The sequence below is a fragment of the Thalassophryne amazonica genome, chromosome 13, assembly GCF_902500255.1.
Source record: "Thalassophryne amazonica chromosome 13, fThaAma1.1, whole genome shotgun sequence".
NCBI classification, from domain to species: Eukaryota; Metazoa; Chordata; class Actinopteri; order Batrachoidiformes; family Batrachoididae; genus Thalassophryne; species Thalassophryne amazonica.
In genome coordinates this window covers 72,015,715-72,043,268 of record NC_047115.1, presented here as the reverse complement: position 1 = coordinate 72,043,268, position 27,554 = coordinate 72,015,715, and the positions used below count along the sequence as shown (strand labels likewise).

At 43.3% G+C, this 27,554-nt stretch overlaps 1 protein-coding gene across 11 annotated transcripts in view; it reads left to right on the top strand.

Annotated features, from left to right (window-relative positions):
* Window positions 1–27,554, top strand: part of LOC117524002 (sorbin and SH3 domain-containing protein 1) — a 175,009-nt gene that overhangs the window by 61,633 nt on the left and 85,822 nt on the right. For 10 of the 11 annotated variants that reach the window (XM_034185714.1, XM_034185708.1, XM_034185709.1 and 7 more), the window contains 3 exons: window positions 6,322–6,382; window positions 6,496–6,570; window positions 21,189–21,224. In XM_034185714.1, coding sequence (XP_034041605.1) covers window positions 6,322–6,382; window positions 6,496–6,570; window positions 21,189–21,224 — 172 coding nt within the window. The remainder of the gene's footprint in view (window positions 1–6,321; window positions 6,383–6,495; window positions 6,571–21,188; window positions 21,225–27,554) is intronic. The other variant, XM_034185710.1, reaches the window with a different exon arrangement.

Below are 27,554 nucleotides of genomic sequence, written 5' to 3'. Positions count from 1 at the left end.
TTTCAATTAAACATTTGAAAACTTGTGCATTACTTATTTATACGGAACCCGGGAGTGGTCACTTAAAGTGATTTTTTTTTTTCTGGCCATGATAATTTCTGTGCATGTTTTCTTTTAATGAGCCCACGATTTAGGAAAACATGCTCACGTTTTGCTGGATGTGATAATTCGTGCGCATATTTTAATGGCCGTGATAATTCGTGCGCACGTTTTCCTTTAATTGAGCCCTCAAATTATAATAAAACATTTGCACGTTTTCCTTTAATTGAGCCCTCAAATTATAATAAAACATGCACACGTTTTCCTTTAATTGAGCCCTCGAATTATAATAAAACATGCGCATGTTTTCCTTTCGTTCAAAATGATATGACCTAAATTGTCATCCTCACGTCGGGGAGACATTTCGCCTTCAGCATCCTTTTTAATGTACTTAAACTCCAGATGATGCCATGCTGGGCAGCTATAGTTCTCTATATGTCCTTGTGCACCCAAACCATGATATACCCTGACCACATCCATTTCTAATGAGGAAATGTATTTCAATGGCTGGTTTGTTGACTAATAGCCAACATTTATGTGTCAAGACAATATTGAGTACACGTTTTACAAATTGTCGCCACGTTTAAGTAGATCATGCCCTTATTTTGCACACAATATAAAAACGAGTGCACAATATCATAAAACGTGCACACAGTATCATAAAACATGTGTAGAATATCATAAAACCTGCGCACAATATCATAAAACGAGCGCACAATATCATAAAACATGCGCACAATATCATAAAACGAGCGCACAATATCATAAAACGAGCACACAATATCATAAAACAAGTGCACAATATAATAAAAGGAGTGCACAATATAATAAAACGTGTGCACAATATCATAAAACAAGCGCACAATATAATCAATCAATCAATCAGTTTTATTTATATAGCGCCAAATCACAACAAACAGTTGCCCCAAGGCGCTTTATATTGTAAGGCAAGGCCATACAATAATTACGTAAAAACCCCAGCGGTCAAAACAACCCCCTGTGAGCAAGCACTTGGCGACAGTGGGAAGGAAAAACTCCCTTTTAACAGGACGAAACCTCCAGCAGAACCAGGCTCAGGGAGGGGCAGTCTTCTGCTGGGACTGGTTGGGGCTGAGGGAGAGAACCAGGAAAAAGACATGCTGTGGAGGGGAGCAGAGATCAATCACTAATGATTAAATGCAGAGTGGTGCATACAGAGCAAAAAGAGAAAGAAACACTCAGTGCATCATGGGAAACCCCCAGCAGTCTAAGTCTATAGCAGCATAACTAAGGGATGGTTCAGGGTCACCTGATCCAGCCCTAACTATAAGCTTTAGCAAAAAGGAAAGTTTTAAGCCTAATCTTAAAAGTAGAGAGGGTGTCTGTCTCCCTGATCTGAATTGGGAGCTGGTTCCACAGGAGAGGAGCCTGAAAGCTGAAGGCTATGCCTCCCATTCTACTCTTACAAACCCTAGGAACTACAAGTAAGCCTGCAGTCTGAGAGCGAAGCGCTCTATTGGGGTGATATGGTACTATGAGGTCCCTAAGATAAGATGGGACCTGATTATTCAAAACCTTATAAATAAGAAGAAGAATTTTAAATTATATTCTAGATTTAACAGGAAGCCAATGAAGAGAGGCCAATATGGGTGAGATATGCTCTCTCCTTCTAGTCCCTGTTAGTACTCTAGCTGAAGCATTTTGAATTAACTGAAGGCTTTTCAGGGAACTTTTAGGACAACCTGATAATAATGAATTACAATAGTCCAGCCTAGAGGAAATAAATGCATGAATTAGTTTTTCAGCATCAGTCTGAGACAAGACCTTTCTAATTTTAGAGATATTGCGTAAATGCAAAAAAGCAGTCCTACATATTTGTTTAATATGCGCTTTGAATGACATATCCTGATCAAAAATGACTCCAAGATTTCTCACAGTATTACTAGAGGTCAGGGTAATGCCATCCAGAGTAAGGATCTGGTTAGACACCATGTTTCTAAGAATTGTGGGGCCAAGTACAATAACTTCAGTTTTATCTGAGTGTAAAAGCAGGAAATCTGAGGTCATCCATGTCTTTATGTCTGTAAGACAATCCTGCAGTTTAGCTAATTGGTGTGTGTCCTCTGGCTTCATGGATAGATAAAGCTGGGTATCAACTGCGTAACAATGAAAATTTAAGCAATGCCATCTAATAATACTGCCTAAGGGAAGCATGTATAAAGTGAATAAAATTGGTCCTAGCACAGAACCTTGTGGAACTCCATAATTAACCTTAGTCCGTGAAGAAGATTCCCCATTTACATGAACAAATTGTAATCTATTAGATAAATATAATTCAAACCACCGCAGCGCAGTGCCTTTAATACCTATGGCATGCTCTAATCTCTGTAATAAAATTTTATGGTCAACAGTATCAAAAGCAGCACTGAGGTCTAACAGAACAAGCACAGAGATGAGTCCACTGTCTGAGGCCATAAGAAGATCATTTGTAACCTTCACTAATGCTGTTTCTGTACTATGATGAATTCTAAAACCTGACTGAAACTCTTCAAATAGACCATTCCTCTGCAGATGATCAGTTAGCTGTTTTACAACTACCCTTTCAAGACTTTTTGAGAGAAAAGGAAGGTTGGAGATTGGCCTATAATTAGCTAAGATAGCTGGGTCAAGTGATGGCTTTTTAAGTAATGGTTTAATTACTGCCACCTTAAAAGCCTGTGGTACATAGCCAACTAATAAAGATAGATTGATCATATTTAAGATTGAAGCATTAAATAATGGTAGGGCTTCCTTGAGCAGCCTGGTAGGAATGGGGTCTAATAGACATGTTGATGGTTTGGATGAAGTAACTAATGAAAATAACTCAGACAGAACAATCTGAGAGAAAGAGTCTAACCAAATACTGGCATCACTGAAAGCAGCCAAAGATAACGATATGTCTTTGGGATGGTTATGAGTAATTTTTTTTCTAATAGTTAAAATTTTATTAGCAAAGAAAGTCATGAAGTCATTACTAGTTAAAGTTAAAGGAATGCTCGGCTCAATAGAGCTCTGACTCTTTGTCAGCCTGGCTATAGTGCTGAAAAGAAACCTGGGGTTGTTCTTATTTTCTTCAATTAGTGATGAGTAGTAAGATGTCCTAGCTTTACGGAGGGCTTTTTTATAGAGCAACAGACTCTTTTTCCAGGCTAAGTGAAGATCTTCTAAATTAGTGAGACGCCATTTCCTCTCCAACTTACGGGTTATCTGCTTTAAGCTGTGAGTTTGTGAGTTATACCACGGAGTCAGGCACTTCTGATTTAAAGCTTTCTTTTTCAGAGGAGCTACAGCATCCAAAGTTGTCTTCAATGAGGATGTAAAACTATTGACGAGATACTCTATCTCACTTACAGAGTTTAGGTAGCTACTCTGCACTGTGTTGGTATATGGCATTAGAGAACATAAAGAAGGAATCATATCCTTAAACCTAGTTACAGCACTTTCTGAAAGACTTCTAGTGTAATGAAACGTATTCCCCACTGCTGGGTAGTCCATCAGAGTAAATGTAAATGTTATTAAGAAATGATCAGACAGAAGGGAGTTTTCAGGGAATACTATTAAGTCTTCAATTTCCATACCATAAGTCAGAACAAGATCTAAGATATGATTAAAGCGGTGGGTGGACTCATTTACGTTTTGAGCAAAGCCAATTGAGTCTAATAATAGATTAAATGCAGTGTTGAGGCTGTCATTCTCAGCATCTGTGTGGATGTTAAAATCGCCCACTATAATTATCTTATCTGAGCTAAGCACTAAGTCAGACAAAAGGTCTGAAAATTCACAGAGAAACTCACAGTAACGACCAGGTGGATGATAGATAATAACAAATAAAACTGTTTTTTGGGACTTCCAATTTGGATGGACAAGACTAAGAGTCAAGCTTTCAAATGAATTAAAGCTCTGTCTGGGTTTTGGTTAATTAATAAGCTGGAATGGAAGATTACTGCTAATCCTCCGCCTCGGCCCGTGCTACGAGCATTCTGACAGTTAGTGTGACTCGGGGGTGTTGACTCATTTAAACTAACATATTCATCCTGCTGTAACCAGGTTTCTGTAAGGCAGAATAAATCAATATGTTGATCAATTATTATATAATTTACTAACAGGGACTTAGAAGAGAGAGACCTAATGTTTAATAGACCACATTTAACTGTTTAGTCTGTGGTGCAGTTGAAGGTGCTATATTATGTTTTCTTTTGAATTTTTATGCTTAAATAGATTTTTGCTGGTTATTGGTGGTCTGGAAGCAGGTACCGTCTCTACGGGGATGGGGTAATGAGGGGATGGCAGGGGAAGAGAAGCTGCAGAGAGGTGTGTAACACTACAACTCTGCCTCCTGGTCCCAACCCTGGATAGTCACGGTTTGGAGGATTTAAGAAAATTGGCCAGATTTCTAGAAATGAGAGCTGCTCCATCCAAAGTGGGATGGATGCCGTCTCTCCTAACAAGACCAGGTTTTCTCCAGAAGCTTTGCCAATTATCTATGAAGCCCACCTCATTTTTTGGACACCACTCAGACAACCAGCAATTCAAGGAGAACATGCGGCTAAACATGTCACTCCCGGTCCGATTGGGGAGGGGCCCAGAGAAAACTACAATATATATTCACATATATTGTGCACTATAATAAAATGAGTGCACAATATCATAAAACGAGTGCACAATATCATAAAACAAGTGCACAATATAATAAAACGAGTGCAAAATATAATAAAACGTGTGCACAATATCATAAAACGAGTGCACAATATCATAAAACGTGTGTACAATATCATAAAACCTGCACACAATATCATAAAACGAGTGCACAGTATAATAAAATGTGCGCACAATATCATAAAACGAGCGCACAATATCATAAAACGTGCGCACAATATCATAAAACAAGTGTACAATATAATCAAACGAGTGCACAATATAATAAAACGTGTGCACAATATCATAAAACGAGCGCACAATATCATAAAACGAGCGCACAATATCATAAAACAAGTGCACAATATAATAAAACTAGTGCACAATATAATAAAACGTGCGCACAATATAATAAAACGAGTGCACAATATCATAAAACGAGCACACAATATCATAAAACGAGTGCACAATATAATAAAACAAGTGCACAATATCATAAAACGTGTGCACAATATCATAAACGAGCGCACAATATCATAAAACAAGTGCACAATATAATAAAACTAGTGCACAATATAATAAAACGTGCGCACAATATAATAAAACGAGTGCACAATATCATAAAACGAGCACACAATATCATAAAACGAGTGCACAATATAATAAAACAAGTGCACAATATCATAAAACGTGTGCACAATATAAACGAGCGCACAATATCATAAAATGAGTGCATAATATCATAAAGCGTGTGCACAATATCATAAAACGTGCGCACATTCTCTCCACATGCAAAACATTTTGCGATGACACTTCCAGGGCTCCATATATTTATAATGCAAAGAAGCATTTCTAAAACAGTAGCTTGGCTGACTTGCGTTGCTGTTCTTATTGTCTCACACAGTTCAAAGAAGTTTTCTGCTATGTAGGATAAAAGTTATATTCCCTCTTTTATTCATGAGCATGGGCTTTTTTGTTTGAGAGCATGATTTCTTAAATTTACCTGTTCCAACAACAAATGTGTTTGCCATTCAAACCTTCTTCTTCTTCTTCTTCTTCTTCTTCTTCTTCTTCCAGAGCTTCTTATTATTATTACAACCCCAATTCCAATGAAGTTGGGACATTGTGTAAAATGTAAATAAAAACAGAATACAATGATTTGCAAATCCTCTTCATCCTATATTCAATTGAATACACCACAAAGACAAGATATTTGACACTTCACACAACATCCCAACTTCATTGGAATTGGGGTTGTATTAGCATTATCATTCATCTTCTCCAGAATGTGAATTGCAATACCTTATTCTGCGTACAACAGGAGCTTGTCATATGTGTAGACATTGCCATCTTGGGGCCACACATAGTAATGCAATATTTTTTTATAGAAGTTGCAGGACCTTCCAAACTCTGTGAAAAAAAAAACCCTAATGCTCTAGAAAATATGATCATTTTAGATATTTTAATACAAAGATTCTTGAATTATTTATTTATTTATTTATTTTATTTATTTTTGGCATCCTAAAAATTTTAAATGTGTAAACACTCAACTTGTCACAAACCTTTCCACAGCAAACACACTTCTACCTCTATTTCTTCATTTAAAAAATATCCACATTTCCATTTCAGAACACTGAAAAGTCCAAAGACTGGTATAAGACGATGTTCAAGCAGATACACTGCATACCCGGTGAGACATTTCAATTTTTTTTCACGACCTGTTGAGATCACTTGTTGTCTATTGTTTCTCTGTGTTTGCGTGCTATGTCACTTTGTGCTCTGTCTCTCCATCACTGTGCTCAGAGCTTATCGAGGAAAACCCTTACCGCCCCACCTACATTTTCCCTGAGAACTATGACATTCACATGAAATCAAAAGGTATCCCATGGTACTAACTACTAACATGTAGCCGCCCTCCCCCTTTCAAATACTTGAGTTGTGCCAAATTTCATAATTGCTCTGATTATTTGGTGCTTTCAAAGATTAACAAAGAATTTGAAAGGATTTAAAGTAGTAGTTTTACCTGTTATTTACTCCATACCACTGAGCCACCATTCCCGTAAAAAACATTGTGCAAGTGTTGTGCAAATGTCTGAGACCAGCAGCATGTTTCATAATGCAGTCTGTGTTCAGAAAAGCATTGTTGCCAAATGAAAAGAAATTCAACAAGGAGAATTTTGTCGTAAGAAACAGTCATTGTTTCAGAATAATTTTTTTTCTCATTTTATCCAGATGCTTTACTTGCAGAAACGGAATGCATTTCTTATTTTTACAAGAAAAATAATTCAAGAAAATATTCCAGTAAAACAAATTACCATTTTTATTCATTTATTTAGGCAAATGAGACAACAAAATATAAAACTGAAAACAGAGGCAGTCCAGCGGGGGGTGGTAAATCATCTATATATTAAAAGTGAAGTGGCGTGTGTGTGCGTGATTTTATTTAGTAAGTTCAGTGTAAGTAAATAATATAATTGTAAATACATTAAAAAAGCATGGATGACACAAGAAAGTGAAAGCACTTATTTTCATTGTGGTCCATTTAAAAATCAAAAGACAAAATATACTAAAAATAATCAATTAATAATAATAATAATAATAATAATAATGATAATAATACTGTGCATATGATGTCAAGAACCTAAACAATTTATAAATACATTAAGACAGTAAATTAACATAAAAACATGACATAATTAACAGGAAATAAAAGGGTTGAGTTCTTCCTCTAAAAACTGTTGAGGTCTAAGGTTCTAAAAACATTGTGGACACCATTACAACTCATGATAGAAACATTGCATAATTTATTACCACCCTTGAAAAATGTCAGCTCCCTATTTTATAAACACTACCTAATCTCGAAATTGTGGATCCCCACGGGCTAGATATTATTATTATTATTAGTAGTAGTAGTAGTAGTAATATATATATGTCACAGACGTGAACAAGCAAAGCTTTTCAGCATCTCACCATGTCATTTAGGTCCTTTAGACTTTCAGGGGAGCATTAAATGTAAATGGACTGCATTTACGAGGTCTATTAGAAAAGAAAGCGACCGTTTTATTTTTTTTAAAAACTATATGGATTTGGAAAAACACAGGAAAAACACCTCCTTGTTGATAACCATTTGTAAAATCCAGGCGGCTTTTGGTGGCTTTCAGTTGAGTGAGTATCTGAGAAATTGTTTAACAGCAGGGCATGTTCCAACTTGTCCTTAAGGCTTCCAACGGAGGTGTTTTTCCTGTGGCAGGCGCGAGCCGACGCGCCAATCCGTCCGCACGTCTTTCATTAAAAAAATCTCCTTTAACAGTGGAATGTCCGGATAAACTGCTGATTCCAACCTCTTCTGAAAGTTCTCTGTTCTCTCACGACGTCCTGGGTCAACAGAGGCTTAAATTTGAAGGTTTTCAGCTTGAAACAGGATGACGACGTCGCCTCGGAGCGCTGCGCGACGTCCCGCTCCGTGGGAAGTCCTTACAGCGATCCAAAATCTCTCATCACCCGTTAAAATTTGCACCGAAAACCAGCTGAATTTCTCGAATGGTGTCCACTCGGATGTGCCTCACAGTTTTTGAAAAAATTTTGATGAAGCACAGCGCCAGTCTCTCAGCACCTTCTCAGACAAAGGAATTCTGATGAGGGGGCTGGACCACTCCTCCCACAAGGCGTGCTCACAGGCGAATGACGTCACCGACAGGCGTGAAAAAACTCTTGCATGCCCACGAGGGTTCAAGCTTGGCTGTTGTAATCACACGTGATTCAAATCTATATGTTTTTTTTTTAAATAAAAAGGTCCGATACTTTTCGAATAGACCTCGTATATAGCGCTTTTCCATCTGCATCAGACGCTCAAAGCGCTTTACAAATAATGCCTCACATTCACCCCGATGTGTATGTGCTGTCATACAAGGCGCTCACTATACACCGGGAGGAATAGGGGATTAAAGACCTTGAAGACCTTAGTGATTTTCCAGTCAGGCTGGGATTTGAACCGAGGATCTTCTGGTCTCCCTGTCACTCTTCTGGATCTTCTGGTGATGGTCTAGTGCTAAAATCATGCTAAAAGCCAGAAGCTGAAAGGTTTTAGCCATGCTTCTTACCCCTCGCCTTTTTAAGTATTTTTCTTTTTTTGCCTTTCAGCTTCTTCGGGGGGGGCTCCACTACCCCCCCCCCCCCCCCCCCCCCGCAGTCCCCCCGCCGTTTTAACCTATTTTTTGCCTTTCAGCACCCACCGTCTTTTTAAGTATTATTGATTTCAAATACAAGAAATACAAAAAAATATAAAGAATAAAAAATTCTAAAATTATCTTCCTCAAAGTCAAACTGAAAGCAAATCTCTAAAACCTGATAATACCTGCAAATAATGATCAATTTTATTGCCAGTTTTCTTCAGACAAGTCAGAGGATGGAAATATGAACATTTCCAAGTCACTGAATATGTCTTGGACTTCATTTACATAAATTATGAAGAAATACAAGTTTCTTTCTCCAAAACATCAAATTGTTTATCTCAGATACTTTCTGTCAAATTGTAGCTGAATTATCAGGTCTTCTTTTTAAGAAAATCCTCCTCTACACCACTTCATCAGGAAGCTGAATTATATATTTTTTATTCATTTATATCAAGTTGTAGAGATTTGCAATCAGTTTGAGTTTAAGGAAGATAACTTAAGATTTATTTATCTAAACTTATGTCACTGGTGTGTCACTCAGACAGCAAAATTAAGACTTTACACACGTTTCATACAGAACAGAGGAGAAGTAAATTAGTTGTATTTCTTTCAGAGCATCTTAACATTATATCTTATGAATCAACAGCTGTCTGCTCGTGTAACAACACTGAAATGTATATATATATATAACCCAAATTAAAGGAGAAATGCCGCTTTTAACAACCTGGACCTCATTTCTGGCATAAAATATGGTCGTTTACTTTGATGTCATTATTAGTCGATGGTTCAAACAACGTGTTCAGTACAAATCTGAGGCAAACATTTTTCTTCATCTACTAAGGTGAATTGGAACGTTTTGTGGTACACAGCACCAACTACTGGACAGGAGAAACCTAGGAGTCAATATATGTCACTGATTTCAAAATGCAGCTCTTTTCAACCAGATGTGCGATGCCGTGACATGTCAATCATCTGTGTACAATCAGATTTCAGGGGACTCCATTGCAACCCTGGCCTCCGCTCTAGCTCCACCCATGCCAGGAATTATTCAGCATTTGACATTTCCTGTTTCACTGTGGACTCAAAATTTGGCACTGTGTGAATGTTTGCAGTGTCATTTATTTATTCATTAAAGGAATAAGCACGCTGAAATCACAACAATTTAGATTTAGGCTGTTAGTGAGCATCCAGTGATATGCTTGGATTACTTTGTGCACTTCTGTGATGAAGTATATGGCATTTGCAACAGACTGCTAAAAGCAAAGTCCTCCTTTTTCCAAATGTTTCTGATAGTGGTGATATAGCTTTTAGAGATGTCCCAGCGTGCTATTGAATGGAATGTAGCTGCTAAGTTTAAGAGATTAATTCCAAAGTTTACATAAGTGTGATGTTGTTATGATGATTCATTTTTGATGCAGTCATGGTAAAAGGAGCAGCTGCTCTCCACTGTGAGAAAACGTAGTGCACCTGCACAGCCATTAGTCATAAACACAGCCTGTTAAAAACAGGCTGCTCAAGGCTCGGCTTTGTGATGTCATCAATATAACTGTGAAATATAAAAAATAAATGCATCTGTGTGATCAGAAAGCCTGTGGAAACTGCGGTGAGGTCTGCGTGCACATGCATGTTGAAACAGTGTGCTGCTCCGCACACATCAAGATCCAAAATCCGACAGACTCTCTCAAAGTAAAATAAAAGTAAAGCCCACCAGCTGTGCTGAGGAGAAAAAAAATACAAAAACAGAAAAAACTGAACAGGGCACTCACCCACTTGTAGAATGATTTCCAAATGTAAAGTCCACACCATCAAAGAGTCCTCAAGCACGGATCCCAAGCAATCACCGGCCTGAGAACAATGTGCAGGTCCACTATAAGTCCTCACACATAGACCGTCAGTCTGAGAATAATGTCCAAGTGTTGTGTGGGCCGCTGAAGAGGAGGTACTGCTGGCCCACCACCACCAGAGGACACCCTGCCTGGAGTGCGGGCTCCAGGCACAAGAGGGCGCTGCCGCCTCACAGGAGCAGCCGGGGTGACAGCTGTCACTTATCACCTACGACAGCTGTCACCAATCATCGGATCTTCAGTAGTATATCAGCAAGACGACATCTCCACCTCGTTGCCGAGATATCGCTCTACCTAGGAGGTAAAGTGCTCAGCCGATTGTGTTGTCTTCCCGACAATAATACTTTGTTGCTTTGTGTGTTTAATAGCAGACAGTGAGTATTTACAGCTGGAGACTGTGTTGGACTTTTTCCCCTACCTCTTTGATAAGTACTCACACTCCTGCACTTACCAGTTTCTGATGAGAGGTGGAGGTGGTTTTCCCACCGTACGTGTTGCTGGGTGCAAACGCATCCACATCTAACTGTTTTTTGTTCCTCGCCAGTAGTACCAGATCCGACAAGCGGAGGCAGTGGCCACCTGGGAGTTCGGGACTTGGCGGCTCCAGTATTCCCGGGGTTCGGTGGCGGAGGAAATCGTGTGGTTCCGGTTCTGCTTTGGACGGACGTCTCTTATCTTCGAGCCTGCCCACGTGACACATTTTTGTGAATTGACTTCATTGCTTACTATTGTGATCTGCCGTGTTTGTTGTGCTTATTCACAAACAGTAAAGCATTGTTATTTGACTTCCTCCATTGTCCGTTCATTTGCGCCCCCTGTTGTGGGTCCGTGTTCCTACACTTTCACAACAGGATATCTCGGCCAACGTCATGGACCCCGAGGGGCGTCAACCGGTTGTTGAACGGCCAATGGAAGAGCAGGGCGCACAGGCGTCTGCAGGAGGAATGATCGGTGAGTTGCAGCGAATCCTCACCGCTTTTACGGCTCGGTTGGATCTAATGACCGAGCAGAACGTCCTCCTTAACTGCAGGGTGGAGGTTCTCGCCACGCAGGTGGAAGCGCGCCCTCAGGGCGCTGCTGCGGCTCCCCCTCCTGTCGATCCTGTGCGCAACAGTGACGTTCCACAGGTCATTCAACGACCCCTCCCACCTTCCCCTGAAGCATACATAAGCCCTCCAGAGCCGTACGGGGGTTGTGTGGAGACGTGCGTGGACTTCCTTATGCAGTGTTCGCTCGTCTTCGCACAACGTCCCGTCATGTATGCGACTGATGCTAGTAAGGTAGCTTATGTGATTAATCTGCTTCACGGTGAGGCACGCGCTTGGGCTACAGCGCTCTGGGAGCAAAATTCACGGCTCCTTCTGACATATGATGGGCTTGTGAGGGAGTTCAGAACAGTGTTCGATCACCCAAATAGAGGAGAGACCGCTTCAGCCGTGCTGCTGTCAATGAGACAGGGGCGCCGGAGCGCAGCTGCTTATGCAGTCGACTTCCGCATCGCGGCTGCGAGGTCCGGCTGGAATAGCACTGCCCTCCGTGCCGCCTTCGTAAACGGACTGTCGTTGGTTCTGAAGGAGCACCTGGTGGCTAAGGACGAACTGCGGGATTTAGACGGGCTTATTGATCTCGTTATACGGTTAGACAATCGGTTAGAAGAACGCCGTCGGGAACGAGATGAAGGGCGTGGCCAGGCACGCGCCGTCCCTCTCCCTTCCGGTTCCGACCGAGTTCCGCCCTCCCCACGCTCCACGGCCTCTACGCTCCGTATGGTTACAGCTCCCCCTGCTGATGAAGCTATGGACACGAGCAGGGCCACATTTAGGCCACCAGATAGACCGAGGAGGCTGGTCCGCGGAGCGTGCTTTGTTTGTGGCTCGATAGAGCACCAATTGAGAGACTGCCCCGAGCGGTTAAACACCAACGCCCGCCCCTAGAAACTGGGCTAGGGGTGGGCCAAGACATTCACGTGGGACATACCCATATTGCCACACGACTCCCAGTTACAATCCTTTACGAGGATTTAACCCTTCAGGCCCCAGCACTGGTGGACACGGGCTCTGAAGGGAATCTGCTAGACAGCAGATGGGCCAGGGAGGCAGGGCTCCCTCTGGTGGCGCTTACTTCACCAGTGCAGGTGCGGGCACTAGATGGCTCCCTACTCCCTCTAATCACACATAAGACACCACCAGTAACTCTGGTGGTGTCAGGGAACCACAGGGAGGAGATCGAGTTTTTCGTGACTCCTGCCACCTCCCGTGTGATTCTCTGGTTCCCCTGGATGTTAAAACACAATCCCCGGATCGATTGGCCGTCCGGGGTAGTGGTTCAGTGGAGCGAGACCTGCCATCGGGTATGTTTAGGTTCCTCGGTTCATCCCGGTTCCCAGACTAGGGAGGAGGTCAGAGTCCCGCCCAATCTTGGGACGGTGCCGGTGGAGTACCATGACCTTGTGGATGTGTTCAGTAAGGATCTGGCACTCACCCTTCCCCCGCACCGTCCGTACGATTGTGCCATTGATTTGGTTCCGGGCGTTGAGTTCCCGTCCAGCAGGCTGTACAACCTCTCACGACCTGAGCGCGAATCAATGGAGACCTACATCCGGGACTCTTTAGCTGCCGGGTTGATCCGGAATTCCACCTCCCCGATGGGTGCAGGTTTCTTTTTTGTGGGAAAAAAGATGGCGGACTTCGTCCATGCATTGATTATAGGGGGCTGAACGAAATCACGGTTCGTAACCGATACCCGTTGCCTTTGTTGGATTCAGTGTTCACGCCCCTGCATGGAGCCCAAATTTTCACTAAGCTGGATCTTAGAAATGCGTATCACCTGGTTCGGATCCGGAAGGGAGACGAGTGGAAGACGGCATTTAACACCCCATTAGGTCACTTTGAGTACCTGGTCATGCCGTTCGGCCTTACAAACGCCCCCGCGACGTTCCAAGCATTGGTTAATGATGTCTTGCGGGATTTTCTGCACCGATTCGTCTTCGTATATCTGGACGATATTCTCATCTTTTCTCCGGATCCTGAGACCCATGTCCGGCATGTACGTCAGGTCCTGCAGCGGTTGTTGGAGAACCGGCTGTTTGTGAAGGGCGAGAAGTGTGAATTTCACCGCACTTCTTTGTCCTTCCTGGGGTTTATCATCTCCCCCAACTCCGTCGCTCCTGATCCGGCCAAGGTTGCGGCGGTGAGAGACTGGCCCCAACCTACCAGCCGTAGGAAGCTGCAACAGTTCCTCGGCTTTGCAAATTTCTACAGGAGGTTCATTAAGGGCTACAGTCAGGTAGTTAGCCCCCTGACAGCCCTGACCTCTCCAAAAGTCCCCTTCACCTGGTCGGATCGGTGCGATGCCGCGTTCAAGGAGTTGAAACGGCGCTTCTCGTCTGCACCCGTTCTGGTGCAACCCGATCCTAGTCGCCAGTTTGTGGTTGAAGTGGACGCCTCGGACTCAGGGATAGGAGCTGTGCTTTCCCAGAGCGGAGAGACCGATAAGGTCCTTCACCCGTGTGCCTATTTTTCCCGCAGGTTGACCCCGGCCGAACGGAACTATGACGTCGGCAATCGAGAACTCCTTGCGGTGAAAGAGGCTCTTGAAGAGTGGAGACATCTGTTGGAGGGAACGTCCGTGCCATTCACGGTTTTCACTGACCACCGGAACCTGGAATATATCAGGACCGCCAAGCGGCTGAACCCCAGGCAAGCCCGCTGGTCACTGTTCTTCGGCCGTTTTGACTTCTGGATCACCTACCGCCCCGGGACCAAAAACCAGAGATCGGATGCCTTGTCCCGGGTGCATGAAGACGAAGTCAAAACGGAGTTGTCGGATCCACCGGAACCTATCATCCCGGAGTCCGCTATCGTGGCCACTCTCACCTGGGACGTAGAGAAAACCGTCCGGGAGGCCCTGGCACAGAGCCCGGACCCCGGAACTGTGCCGAAGAACAAACTTTACGTCCCACCAGAGGCCAGGGCTGCAGTCCTGGACTTCTGTCACAGCTCCAAGTTCTCCTGTCATCCAGGGGTGCGAAGAACCGTGGCAGTTGTCCGGCAGCGCTTCTGGTGGGCGTCCCTGGAGGCCGACGTCCAGGATTATATCCAGGCCTGCACCACCTGTGCCAGGGGTAAGGCTGACCACCGCAGGGCATCGGGACTGCTCCAGCCGCTGCCTGTGCCTCATCGCCCCTGGTCCCACATCGGCCTGGATTTTGTCACGGGCCTCCCGCCGTCCCAGGGCAACACCACCATCCTCACGATAGTGGACCGATTCTCCAAGGCGGCCCACTTCGTGGCCCTCCCGAAGCTCCCGACTGCCCAGGAGACAGCGGACCTCTTGGTCCACCACGTCGTCCGGCTGCATGGGATCCCAACAGACATCGTCTCCGATCGCGGTCCCCGGTTCTCCTCGCAAGTCTGGAGGAGCTTCTGCCGGGAACTGGGGGCCACGGTGAGTCTCTCGTCCGGGTATCATCCTCAGACCAACGGGCAAGCAGAACGGGCCAATCAGGAGGTGGAACAGGCCCTGCGCTGCGTGACGGCCGCGCACCCGGCGGCCTGGAGTACCCATTTGGCCTGGATCGAGTATGCCCATAACAGCCAGGTGTCTTCTGCCACCGGCCTCTCCCCTTTTGAGGTGAGTCTGGGGTACCAGCCCCCGTTGTTTCCGGTGGTTGAGGGAGAGGTCGGTGTGCCCTCGGTCCAGGCCCACCTGCGGAAGTGCCGTCGGGTGTGGCGCGCCGCTCGTTCTGCTTTGCTAAAGGCCCGGACGAGGGCAAAAGCCCATGCAGACCGTCGGCGGACCCCGGCCCCTGCGTATCGGCCAGGGCAGGAGGTGTGGTTGTCGACAAAGGACATACCCCTCAAAGTGGACTCCCCTAAACTGCAGGATCGTTACATCGGCCCCTTCAAGATCCTCAAGGTCATCAGTCCACCCGCAGTGAGGCTTCAGCTTCCAGCCTCACTGCGGATCCATCCTGTGTTCCATGTGTCCCGGATAAAGCCGCATCACACCTCACCCCTCTGTGCTCCGGGTCCGGCACCACCTCCTGCCCGGATCATCGATGGCGAGCCGGCTTGGACTGTGCGCCGGCTCTTGGATGTCCGTAGGATGGGCCGGGGCTTCCAGTATTTGGTGGACTGGGAGGGGTACGGACCCGAAGAACGCTCCTGGGTGAAGAAGAGCTTCATCCTGGACCCGGCCCTCCTGGCCGACTTCTACCGCCGCCACCCGGACAAGCCTGGTCGGGCGCCAGGAGGCGCCCGTTGAGGGGGGGGTCCTGTTGTGTGGGCCGCTGAAGAGGCGGTACTGCTGGCCCACCACCACCAGAGGACACCCTGCCTGGAGTGCGGGCTCCAGGCACAAGAGGGCGCTGCCGCTTCACAGGAGCAGCCGGGGTGACAGCTGTCACTTATCACCTACGACAGCTGTCACCAATCATCGGATCTTCAGTAGTATATCAGCAAGACGACATCTCCACCTCGTTGCCGAGATATCGCTCTACCTAGGAGGTAAAGTGCTCAGCCGATTGTGTTGTCTTCCCGACAATAATACTTTGTTGCTTTGTGTGTTTAATAGCAGACAGTGAGTATTTACAGCTGGAGACTGTGTTGGACTTTTTCCCTACCTCTTTGATAAGTACTCACACTCCTGCACTTACCAGTTTCTGATGAGAGGTGGAGGTGGTTTTCCCACCATACGTGTTGCTGGGTGCAAACGCATCCACATCTAACTGTTTTTTGTTCCTCGCCAGCAGTACCAGATCCGACAAGCGGAGGCAGTGGCCACCTGGGAGTTCGGGACTTGGCGGCTCCAGTATTCCCGGGGTTCGGTGGCGGAGGAAATCGTGTGGTTCTGGTTCTGCTTTGGACGGACGTCTCTTATCTTCGAGCCTGCCCACGTGACACATTTTTGTGAATTGACTTCATTGCTTACTATTGTGATCTGCCGTGTTTGTTGTGCTTATTCACAAACAGTAAAGCGTTGTTATTTGACTTCCTCCATTGTCCGTTCATTTGCGCCGCCTGTTGTGGGTCCGTGTTCCTACACTTTCACAACACCAAGTCCATTATAAGTTCTCAGGCGTAGATTGCCAGCCGGCGATCAGTGTGAAGGTCCACTGTAAGTCCTCACGTATGGATCGATTGCATGCAATCGCCAGCTGGAGAACATGTCCAGGTCCACTGTAAGTCCTCACACATGGATCGCTCACGATTGGCAGCTGAAGAACATGTCCAGGTCCACTATTAGTCCTCATGGATGCAGCTCCGCCGTCAGCTCCTCCAATGTCGGTGCCATCTGACAGCACTGTGTCATCTGACTGCTGTCTGAAATATGTGTGGGCTGCATCCTGCAGATGCGCACGAGGCAGTCCAGATGCGTTCGGGGCACAGCTGGCCATGCGTCTTTTTATGAAAATATTTGCTGTGTTGGAATGGCTCCTCCACATTCTTCCTATGTGTGACCGGGGCTTAACTTTAATCGCGTGCAGCCAGGATTGGTTGGAGTCTGTGGTAAATGAGACATTAATGAGGTGATTTTTTTCAACTTGTTGCGCCAAGACAGAGAACCGGTTTGGAAGGGTGGGGGGAGAAGGCTCTGCTCTGCTAACTGATCTGACAGTGCAACTCTGGCACAAAGTGCTGGAGAGGGACATTTCTTCACTAAAATGAATGGGTAAGACCTTATATTTTCACAGTGTGTGAATTTACACCACATGAGGAGTGCAGCTTTCAGGAAATCACTTGACAGCATTATTTGACTTATGTATTGAAAAAGCCTATAAAAATCCATAAATTACGAGTCGCAGTGTTCAAAGCATGTGAAAAAAGTAGCAGTTTATAGTCCGGAAATTACGGTACTTTCTGGATGCACTGTATGTGGGAGAGAAAATAATAAAAGAGAAGGGGATTTAAAGGAGAGGGGGTGTGGAAAGCAATGGTAATGGTATCATTTAATATAATAGAGACCTTAAAACCTTTTTTTTAGGCTGTATCATCTCAATGTCTCTTGAGTGTTTTGGCTACCAATAAATACATGATTTTGAAAACACCTGGTGACCTGCATGGGCTTGCTGAAAATGTGTACAATATGACCCCTTTAAATATCACTCAGTGCCTTTTCCACCATCAGTGTCTCATTTAATACCATAATGCTCACACTGTTAATATTTTAAATATTTTAATATCAGAACATATTCATTTTTCTAACCTTAACTCATGAGCAGAATTATGTTCTTTCATCCAGTTACTGAAATGTAGTTTAGTTTTGTGTTCACTAGGGGGTGCTGCAGGCCTTTGTAGCTCCAGACTTGAGTTGAAGCTCACAGGACTCAGCCAACAGAGGTTAGGTTAGTTTTGGTGTTGAGGTGATGCTGTTACTTGGTTGCTATTAATCCTTGCCACCCTTAGAAAAAGGGTACACTGTGCATCAGGAAAGTTTTCACAGTGCTTCACTTTTTCCACATTTTGTTATGTTACAGCCTTATTCTAAAACAGATGAAATGATTTTTTTTTCCTCAAAATTCTACACACAATACCCCATAATGACAATTTGAAAACTTTTTTTTTCACATGTACTTAAGTATTCACAGCCTTTGCCATGATGCTCTGGTGCATCCTGTTTCCACTGATTATCCTTGAGATGTTTCTACAGCTTAATTGGAGTCCAACTGGGGTAAATGCATTTGATTGGACATGATTTGGAAAGGGACACACCTGTCTACATATAAGGTCCCACAGTTGACAGTGCATGTCAGAGCAAAACCAAGCATGAAGTCAAAGGAATTGTCTGTAGACCTCCGAGACAGGATTGTCTCAAGGCACAAATCTGGGGAAAGGTACAAAAATATTTCTGGTGCTTTGAAGGTCCCAATGAGCACAGTGGCCACCATCCTCCATAAATGGAAGATGTTCAGATCTACCAGGGCTCTTCCTAGAGCTGGCCACCTGTCTAAACTGAGCAATCGGCGGAGAAGGGCCTTAGTCAAGGAGGTGACCAAGAACCCGATGGTCACTCTGTCAGAGCTCCAGTATTCCTCTATGGAGAGAGGAGAACCTTCCAAAAGAACAACCATCTCCGCAGCAATCCACCAATCAGGCCTGTATGGTAGAGTGGTCAGATGGAGCCACTCCTTAGTAAAAGGCACATGACAGCCCACCTGGAGTTTGCCAAAAGGCCACTGAAGGACTTGTAGAAAGGAAAACAGCTGGTGCAACACAGAAGTAGGTGCTAAAAAGTTTATTGAGGTGATAAAGACATAGAAAAAGACTAACGTTTCAATGTGCAAATCACATCTTCATCAGAGTCCCTGAAAAGACCTGGATGTTGCAGCCTAAATACTAACAGGAGCCAGGTGTCATGATGCGTAAAGGTGGTGTGACCATCCGTCAATCAAGACACACTCATAATTAGAGACACACCATCCCAATTAAAAAGAACAAACATAATATGACAGTAACCCAGAGTAAAAAAACATAAATATTAATGTTAAAGAAAACAAGTAAAGTTAAATTCTTCATTCAGACCAAATGGTTCCAAAGTGCCTAAAGTATAAATCCAAAATGCTTCTCTACATAAAGGTTTTTTAATGATGTCACCTCCTCTGGGTGGAACTGTAATTTTCTCAATCCCCCAGAATTTTAAAGATGCTGGTGAGCCCGTAATATTAGTGATCGACTGGTTCATTCAGATATGCCCATTCCTGTCTCGACTATTTGGCTCTCCAGCCCACCGAAAGGTTTCTTTAGATGCGGTAATTGTACACAATGTTGTAATTCCACCAATGCGAAGTGCTTCTCTCATCTCCGTACTAGTAAGCAATATTCCATTTCTTCATTTATCAATTGTAACACTACACATACAGTATACCTTCTAAAATGTCCTTGTGGATTGGCAATGTCAACTAAAATTGTGGATAGCTGAACATAAAACAGCAATCCGTACCCAGAATCTAACTTATGCCATGGTGAGGCATTATAAACAGGTCGGTCACGGCTCTCCAGTCAGTCCTGCCTGGTTGCACCGGATTTTTGTGTTGTACAGAAGCGCGGAGAACTGTCCATTTTTGTTGCCACTGAAGAAATCTCAGACCACAAGAAACAGAATTCTCTTCTCTAATGAGACAAAGATTGAACTCTTTGGCGTGAATACCAGGTGTCATGTTTGGAGTAAACCAGGCACCATCCCTACAGTGAAGCATGGTGGTGGCAGCATCATGCTGTGGGGATATTTTTCAGAAGCAGGAACTGGGAGAGTAGTCAGGATTGAGGGAAAGATAAATGCAACAATGTACAGAGACATCCTGGATAAAAACTGCTTCAGAGTGCTGTTGACCTCAGACTGAAGGATGGTTCATCTTTCTGCAGTACAATGACCCTAAGCACACAGCCAAGATATCAAAGGAGCGGCATCCAACCTGATGGACCTTGAGAGGTGCTGCAAAGAGGAATTGAGCAACGATAGGACTGCTCAACGATAGGTGCGCCAAGCTTGTGCCATCATATTCAAGAACTCTTAAGGCTGTAGTTGCCGCCAAAGGTGCATCAACAAAGTACTGAGCAAAGGGTGTGAATATTATATACGGGGGGGCTGAACTATTCCAGCAGTCATAGGGCATGAGGTGGGGTATACCCTGGACAGGATGCCAGTCTGTTGCAGGGACACATATTGAAAAACAAACACACTCACACACACACACACACACAGGTGGGAATCGATCCCACGGCTTTCTTGCTGTGAGGCAACCTTGCTAACCATTAAGGCACCATGCTGCCCATGTCAACATTAAAAAACCTTAAAATGGGCTGTTAGCAATTTGTGCATGCACAGAAGGAACAGCTAAATTTGGGGTGATTGAATTTTGTTGTTCTGGTTAAAACTCTATAATCTATATTACTTCAAGACTTCTTGCACTGTTATGCAATTACAATAATCAATTCTGGAAGACATGCAGGCATGGATCTCTGATCAGTGTCTCAGCATCACCTGTGAACAGAATCAGTCTAATTGTTACAAAACTACACATGTAACAAAAGACATGCAATCATCTGCATAATGACTGACTGTCTTCGGATTATCAGTCTGCATTGATACATTTCATGGTGGTTTTCAGTCTCAGTCTTGGATTCAGAGCCAATATGATTCTCTTTGTGGCTCACAGAAAATGTGAGCTTCATCTGGAATCTTTCGGAAAGTTGTGACCGCAGTCTTTTGGCTTTTTAAAGCATTACTTATTCAAAGCCTTGAAGCTGTTTATAGCTCAGTAATGCTTCCGATAAAGCTTTGAGCTGACACACTTTGATTTTTGTTGGAGAACCTGTAATGCTGGTCCTAATGGAAGGTGTCAACCCACTGAAAAACAAATAGGTAGAAGGAGTTCAGTGCCCTCTGAATTATTTACTGCAACACTACATGCATTACATACACAACTACAGCTGGAAATGATTTAAAAACACCTTTTGATTGATTACTGTGGGTCTTTCAGATGACGGTTCCACTGCCTTTGGTTACTTAGAAGAAGGTAAGCAAAGGAAATACCTACAATATTATTTTTATTAAAAAAAATGAGGTGGGCTTCATAGATAATTGGCAAAGCTTCTGGGGAAAACCTGGTCTTGTTAGGAGAGACGGCATCCATCCCACTTTGGATGGAGCAGCTCTCATTTCTAGAAATCTGGCCAATTTTCTTAAATCCTCCAAACCGTGACTATCCAAATTCAAATTTCAAATTTATTAATTTATATAGCGCCAATTCATGACAAAATCGTCTCAAGGCGCTTCACAACATAAAAACAGTTAAAAATTTAAAACACAATAAAAACAACCATAAGAAAAAAAGCAGTAAAAAAAGTACAAGATTAAACACACATGATAACACTAATGGTAAAACAGGGAAAATAAATGAGTCTTTAAATGTGATTTAAAGGTCTCCACAGTGTCCGACTGCCGAATGTGTGCCGGCAGATCGTTCCACAGAGCTGGGGCACGATAGGAGAAAGCTCTGTGACTGGCAGACTTCTTATTCACCCTGGGAACACACAGAAGTCCTGCACCCTGAGAACGCAGGGCCCGAGCTGGTACATAGGGGCTTATCAAGTCAGCCAGATAGGGAGGTGCAAGTCCATGAACAATTTTATAAACTAAAATCAATACTTTAAAATCCGATCTTGCAGAACAGGAAGCCAGTGCAGGGGCGCCAAGATTGGCGTAATGTGGTCAAACTTTCTGCTCCATGTCAAAAGTCTGGCAGCAGCATTCTGAACCAATTGAAGACCCCTGATCCTGGACTGCGGTAAGCCAGAGAATAGAGCATTACAATAGTCCAATCTAGAAGAGACAAACGCATGAATCAAAGTCTCAGCATCAGCCATAGACAGAATAGGACGAATCCTTGCTATATTTCGCAAATGAAAAAAGGCAGTCCTTGTAATGTCTCTAATGTGGAGATCAAAGGACAATGCAGGATCAAAAATGACTCCAAGGTTCCTCACTTTATCCGTATGATGTATAACACACGGACCTAAGCTAAATGCCAGCTGATCAAATTGATGCCGATATCTCGCTGGACCAAAAACCATAACCTCAGTCTTATCAGAATTTAAAAGTAGGAAGTTACTAGACATCCAACTTCTCACTGATGCAAGACAATCCTCCAAGGACTTTATGTGAGTAAGATTACCAGCAGTTATTGGCATATACAATTGAGTGTCATCAGCATAGCAATGAAAGGGAATCCCAAAACGCCGCAATATATTCCCGAGGGGTGCTACATAAAGAGAAAAAAGCAAGGGGCCCAAAACGGATCCCTGAGGAACCCCAAACTTCATGTCTCTACGATCGGAGGAGGTTCCATTACACAATACACAGTAGGAACGACTAGACAGGTACGACGTCAACCATTCAAGAGCAGTTCCAGTAATCCCAAAGTGATTCTCCAGCCTATTAAGTAGAATATGGTAATCCACAGTGTCAAATGCAGCACTAAGATCCAGCAGCACCAGGACCGTAGTGATATCCGAGTCCATTGCTCGCAAAAGGTCATTCACTACTTTAGTAAGTGCTGTCTCTGTGGAGTGAAATCTTCTAAAAGCAGACTGCAGTGGCTCAAAAAGATTATTCTCAGTGAGATAGTCCATGAGCTGTCGCGAGACCACTTTTTCCAGGATTTTAGAACAAAATGACAGATTTGATATCGGTCTATAATTCTTCAATACATGAGATTAGATTTTTTAAGTAATGGTTTGATCACTGCAGACTTAAAACACCTAGGAACAGATCCAGAAGTCAATGAGAGATTTACAATTTCCAGCACAGTTGGTCCAAGAATGGGCCACAAGTCCTTAAACAATTTCGTTGGTATAGGATAAACAGGTTGTGCTTTTAATAGACGTCACGAGCTTCGTCAGTGCGCCTAACGAGATACCGTCAAAATCTGTAAATCTGGATACCACCTCAGTGGGCGCATCCACCTCCACAGCAGTATGCAGTGGTTGGGCCAAAGCCTGCTGAGATATACTCAACCTAATATCCTCGATTTTCTTCTCAAAGTAATCCAAGAAGTCCTGTGCTGAGAAAGGAGAGTGAATAACAGGTGGCTGTCCATGAATAAGAAATGCTACAGTTTCAAACAAAAACTTGGAATTATGCTTATTTTTATTAATCAATTCAGAATAATAGGCACGCTTTGTAGCCAGTAGTGCCTGCTTATAATCCAAGACAGCATCTCGCCATGCAAGATGGACCACCTCTAACTTAGAACTACGCCATTTCCCTTCAAAACCTCGAGCCTTCTGCCTAAGGTCACGCAGGTAACCATTAAACCAAGGTGAGCATGCCTTGGGAAGGCGTGTCCTCAAGAGAGGAGGCGCAACCTTGTCCAGTGTGGCCTTGAGCGCTGAGTTCAAGCCATCCGCAAGACTATCTACTGATTGAATATTCTCTAACCCTGAGGCCAAAATTTCAGGCAGTCTGGCCTCGAGTTCTATCATAATTAAAGGAGTAATGCGTCGCCGCAAAGAAAGACAAGGCTTTTGATCCACTAGGCGCAGCAACATAAATGCACACTTAACAAATGAGTGGTCAGAGATCACCGAGGCAAGAGGCAAAATGTCAATGTTTGTGACAGCAAGGCCACGTGTGAGTACCAGATCAAGGGTATTTCCACTAATATGTGTTGAATCCTGAATACATTGCTGGAATCCCAGCGCATCCACAAGTTCCATAAATGACTTACAAAGGGGATCAGAGGGCTTATTTATGTGAATATTAAAATCACCAATAATCAAAATGTTGTCCACACTAGCTGACAGGCCAGAGATGAATGCACCAAATTCATCTAAAAATTCAGAATATGGGCCAGGAGGCCTATAAACAGTGACAACATGGCATGACTGATTTCCGTACTTTTGACCCTGACAATAGAGTTGTAGTCTTACACACCTCTCTGCGGCTTCTCTCCCCCTGCCATCCCCTCATTACCCCATCCCTGTAGAGACGGTGCCTGCTCCCAGACCACCAATAACCAGTAAAAATCTATTTAAGCATAAAAATTCAAAAAGAAAAAATAATATAGCACCTTCAACTGCACCACAGACTAAAACAGTTAAATGTGATCTAGTAAACATTAGATCTCTCTCTTCTAAGTCCCTGTTAGTAAATTATATAATAATTGATCAACATATTGATTTATTCTGCCTTACAGAAACCTGGTTACAGCAGGATGAATATGTTAGTTTAAATGAGTCAACACCCCCGAGTCACACTAACTGCCAGAACGCTCGTAGCACGGGCCGAGGCGGAGGATTAGCAGCAATCTTCCATTCCAGCTTATTAATTAATCAAAAACCCAGACAGAGCTTTAATTCATTTGAAAGCTTGACTCTTAGTCTTGTCCATCCAAATTGGAAGTCCCAAAAACCAGTTTTATTTGTTATTATCTATCGTCCACCTGGTCGTTACTGTGAGTTTCTCTGTGAATTTTCAGACCTTTTGTCTGACTTAGTGCTTAGCTCAGATAAGATAATTATAGTGGGCGATTTTAACATCCACACAGATGCTGAGAATGACAGCCTCAACACTGCATTTAATCTATTATTAGACTCAATTGGCTTTGCTCAAAATGTAAATGAGTCCACCCAACCACTTTAATCGTATCTTAGATCTTGTTCTGACTTATGGTATGGAAATTGAAGACTTAACAGTATTCCCTGAAAACTCCCTTCTGTCTGATCATTTCTTAATAACATTTACATTTACTCTGATGGACTACCCAGCAGTGGGGAATAAGTTTCATTACACTAGAAGTCTTTCAGAAAGCGCTGTAACTAGGTTTAAGGATATGATTCCTTCTTTATGTTCTCTAATGCCATATACCAACTCAGGGCAGAGTAGCTACCTAAACTCTGTAAGTGAGATAGAGTATCTCATCAATAGTTTTACATCCTCATTGAAGACAACTTTGGATGCTGTAGCTCCTCTGAAAAAGAGAGCTATAAATCAGAAGTGCCTGACTCCGTGGTATAACTCACAAACTCGCAGCTTAAAACAGATAACCCGTAAGTTGAAGAGGAAATGGCGTCTCACTAATTTAGAAGATCTTCACTTAGCCTGGAAAAAGAGTCTGTTGCTCTATAAAAAAGCCCTCCGTAAAGCTAGGACATCTTACTACTCATCACTAATTGAAGAAAATAAGAACAACCCAGATTTCTTTTCAGCACTGTAGCCAGGCTGACAAAGAGTCAGAGCTCTATTGAGCCGAGTATTCCTTTAACTTTAACTAGTAATGACTTCATGACTTTCTTTGCTAATAAAATTTTAACTATTAGAGAAAAAATTACTCATAACCATCCCAAAGACGTATCGTTATCTTTGGCTGCTTTCAGTGATGCTGGTATTTGGTTAGACTCTTTCTCTCCAATTGTTCTGTCTGAGTTATTTTCATTAGTTACTTCCTCCAAACCATCAACATGTCTATTAGACCCCATTCCTACCAGGCTGCTCAAGGAAGCCCTACCATTATTTAATACTTCGATCTTAAATATGATCAATCTATCTTTATTAGTTGGCTATGTACCACAGGCTTTTAAGGTGGCAGTAATTAAACCATTACTTAAAAAGCCATCACTTGAACCAGCTATCTTAGCTAATTATAGGCCAATCTCCAACCTTCCTTTTCTCTCAAAAATTCTTGAAAGGGTAGTTGTAAAACAGCTAACTGATCATCTGCAGAGGAATGGTCTATTTGAAGAGTTTCAGTCAGGTTTTAGAATTCATCATAGTACAGAAACAACATTAGTGAAGGTTACAAATGATCTTCTTATGGCCTCAGACAGTGGACTCATCTCTGTGCTTGTTCTGTTAGACCTCAGTGCTGCTTTTGATACTGTTGACCATAAAATTTGATTACAGAGATTAGAGCATGCCATAGGTATTAAAGACACTGCACTGCGGTGGTTTGAATCATATTTATCTAATATTTGTTCATGTAAATGGGGAATCTTCTTCACAGACTAAGGTAAATTATGGAGTTCCACAAGGTTCTGTGCTAGGACCAATTTTATTCACTTTATACATGTTTCCCTTAGGCAGTATTATTACACAGCATTGCTTAAAGTTTCATTGTTACGCAGATGATACCCAGCTTTATCTATCCATGAAGCCAGAGGACACACACCAATTAGCTAAACTGCAGGATTGTCTTACAGACATAAAGACATGGATGACCTCTAATTTCCTGCTTTTAAACTCAGATAAAAACTGAAGTTATTGTACTTGGCCCCACAAATCTTAGAAACATGGTGTCTAACCAGATCCTTACTCTGGATGGCATTACCCTGACCTCTAGTAATACTGTGAGAAATCTTGGAGTCATTTTTGATCAGGATATGTCATTCAATGCGCATATTAAACAAATATGTAGGACTGCTTTTTTGCATTTGCGCAATATCTCTAAAATTAGAAAGGTCTTGTCTCAGAGTGATGCTGAAAAACTAATTCATGCATTTATTTCCTCTAGGCTGGACTATTGTAATTCATTATTATCAGGATGTCCTAAAAGTTCCCTGAAAAGCCTTCAGTTAATTCAAAATGCTGCAGCTAGAGTACTGACAGGGACTAGAAGGAGAGAGCATATCTCACCCATATTGGCCTCTCTTCATTGGCTTCCTGTTAATTCTAGAATAGAATTTAAAATTTTTCTTCTTACTTATAAGGTTTTGAATAATCAGGTCCCATCTTATCTTAGGGACCTCATAGTACCATATCACCCCAATAGAGCGCTTCGCTCTCAGACTGCAGGCTTACTTGTAGTTCCTAGGGTTTGTAAGAGTAGAATGGGAGGCAGAGCCTCCAGCTTTCAGGCTCCTCTCCTCTGGAACCAGCTCCCAATTCAGATCAGGGAGACAGACACCCTCTCTACTTTTAAGATTAGGCTTAAAACTTTCCTTTTTGCTAAAGCTTATAGTTAGGGCTGGATCAGGTGACCCTGAACCATCCCTTAGTTATGCTGCTATAGACTTAGACTGCTGGGGGGTTCCCATGATGCACTGAGTGTTTCTTTCTCTTTTTGCTCTGTATGCACCACTCTGAATTTAATCATTAGTGATTGATCTCTGCTCCCCTCCACAGCATGTCTTTTTCCTGGTTCTCTCCCTCAGCCCCAACCAGTCCCAGCAGAAGACTGCCCCTCCCTGAGCCTGGTTCTGCTGGAGGTTTCTTCCTGTTAAAAGGGAGTTTTTCCTTCCCACTGTAGCCAAGTGCTTGCTCACAGGGGGTCGTTTTGACCGTTGGGGTTTTTCCGTAATTATTGTATGGCTTTGCCTTACAATATAAAGCGCCTTGGGGCAACTGTTTG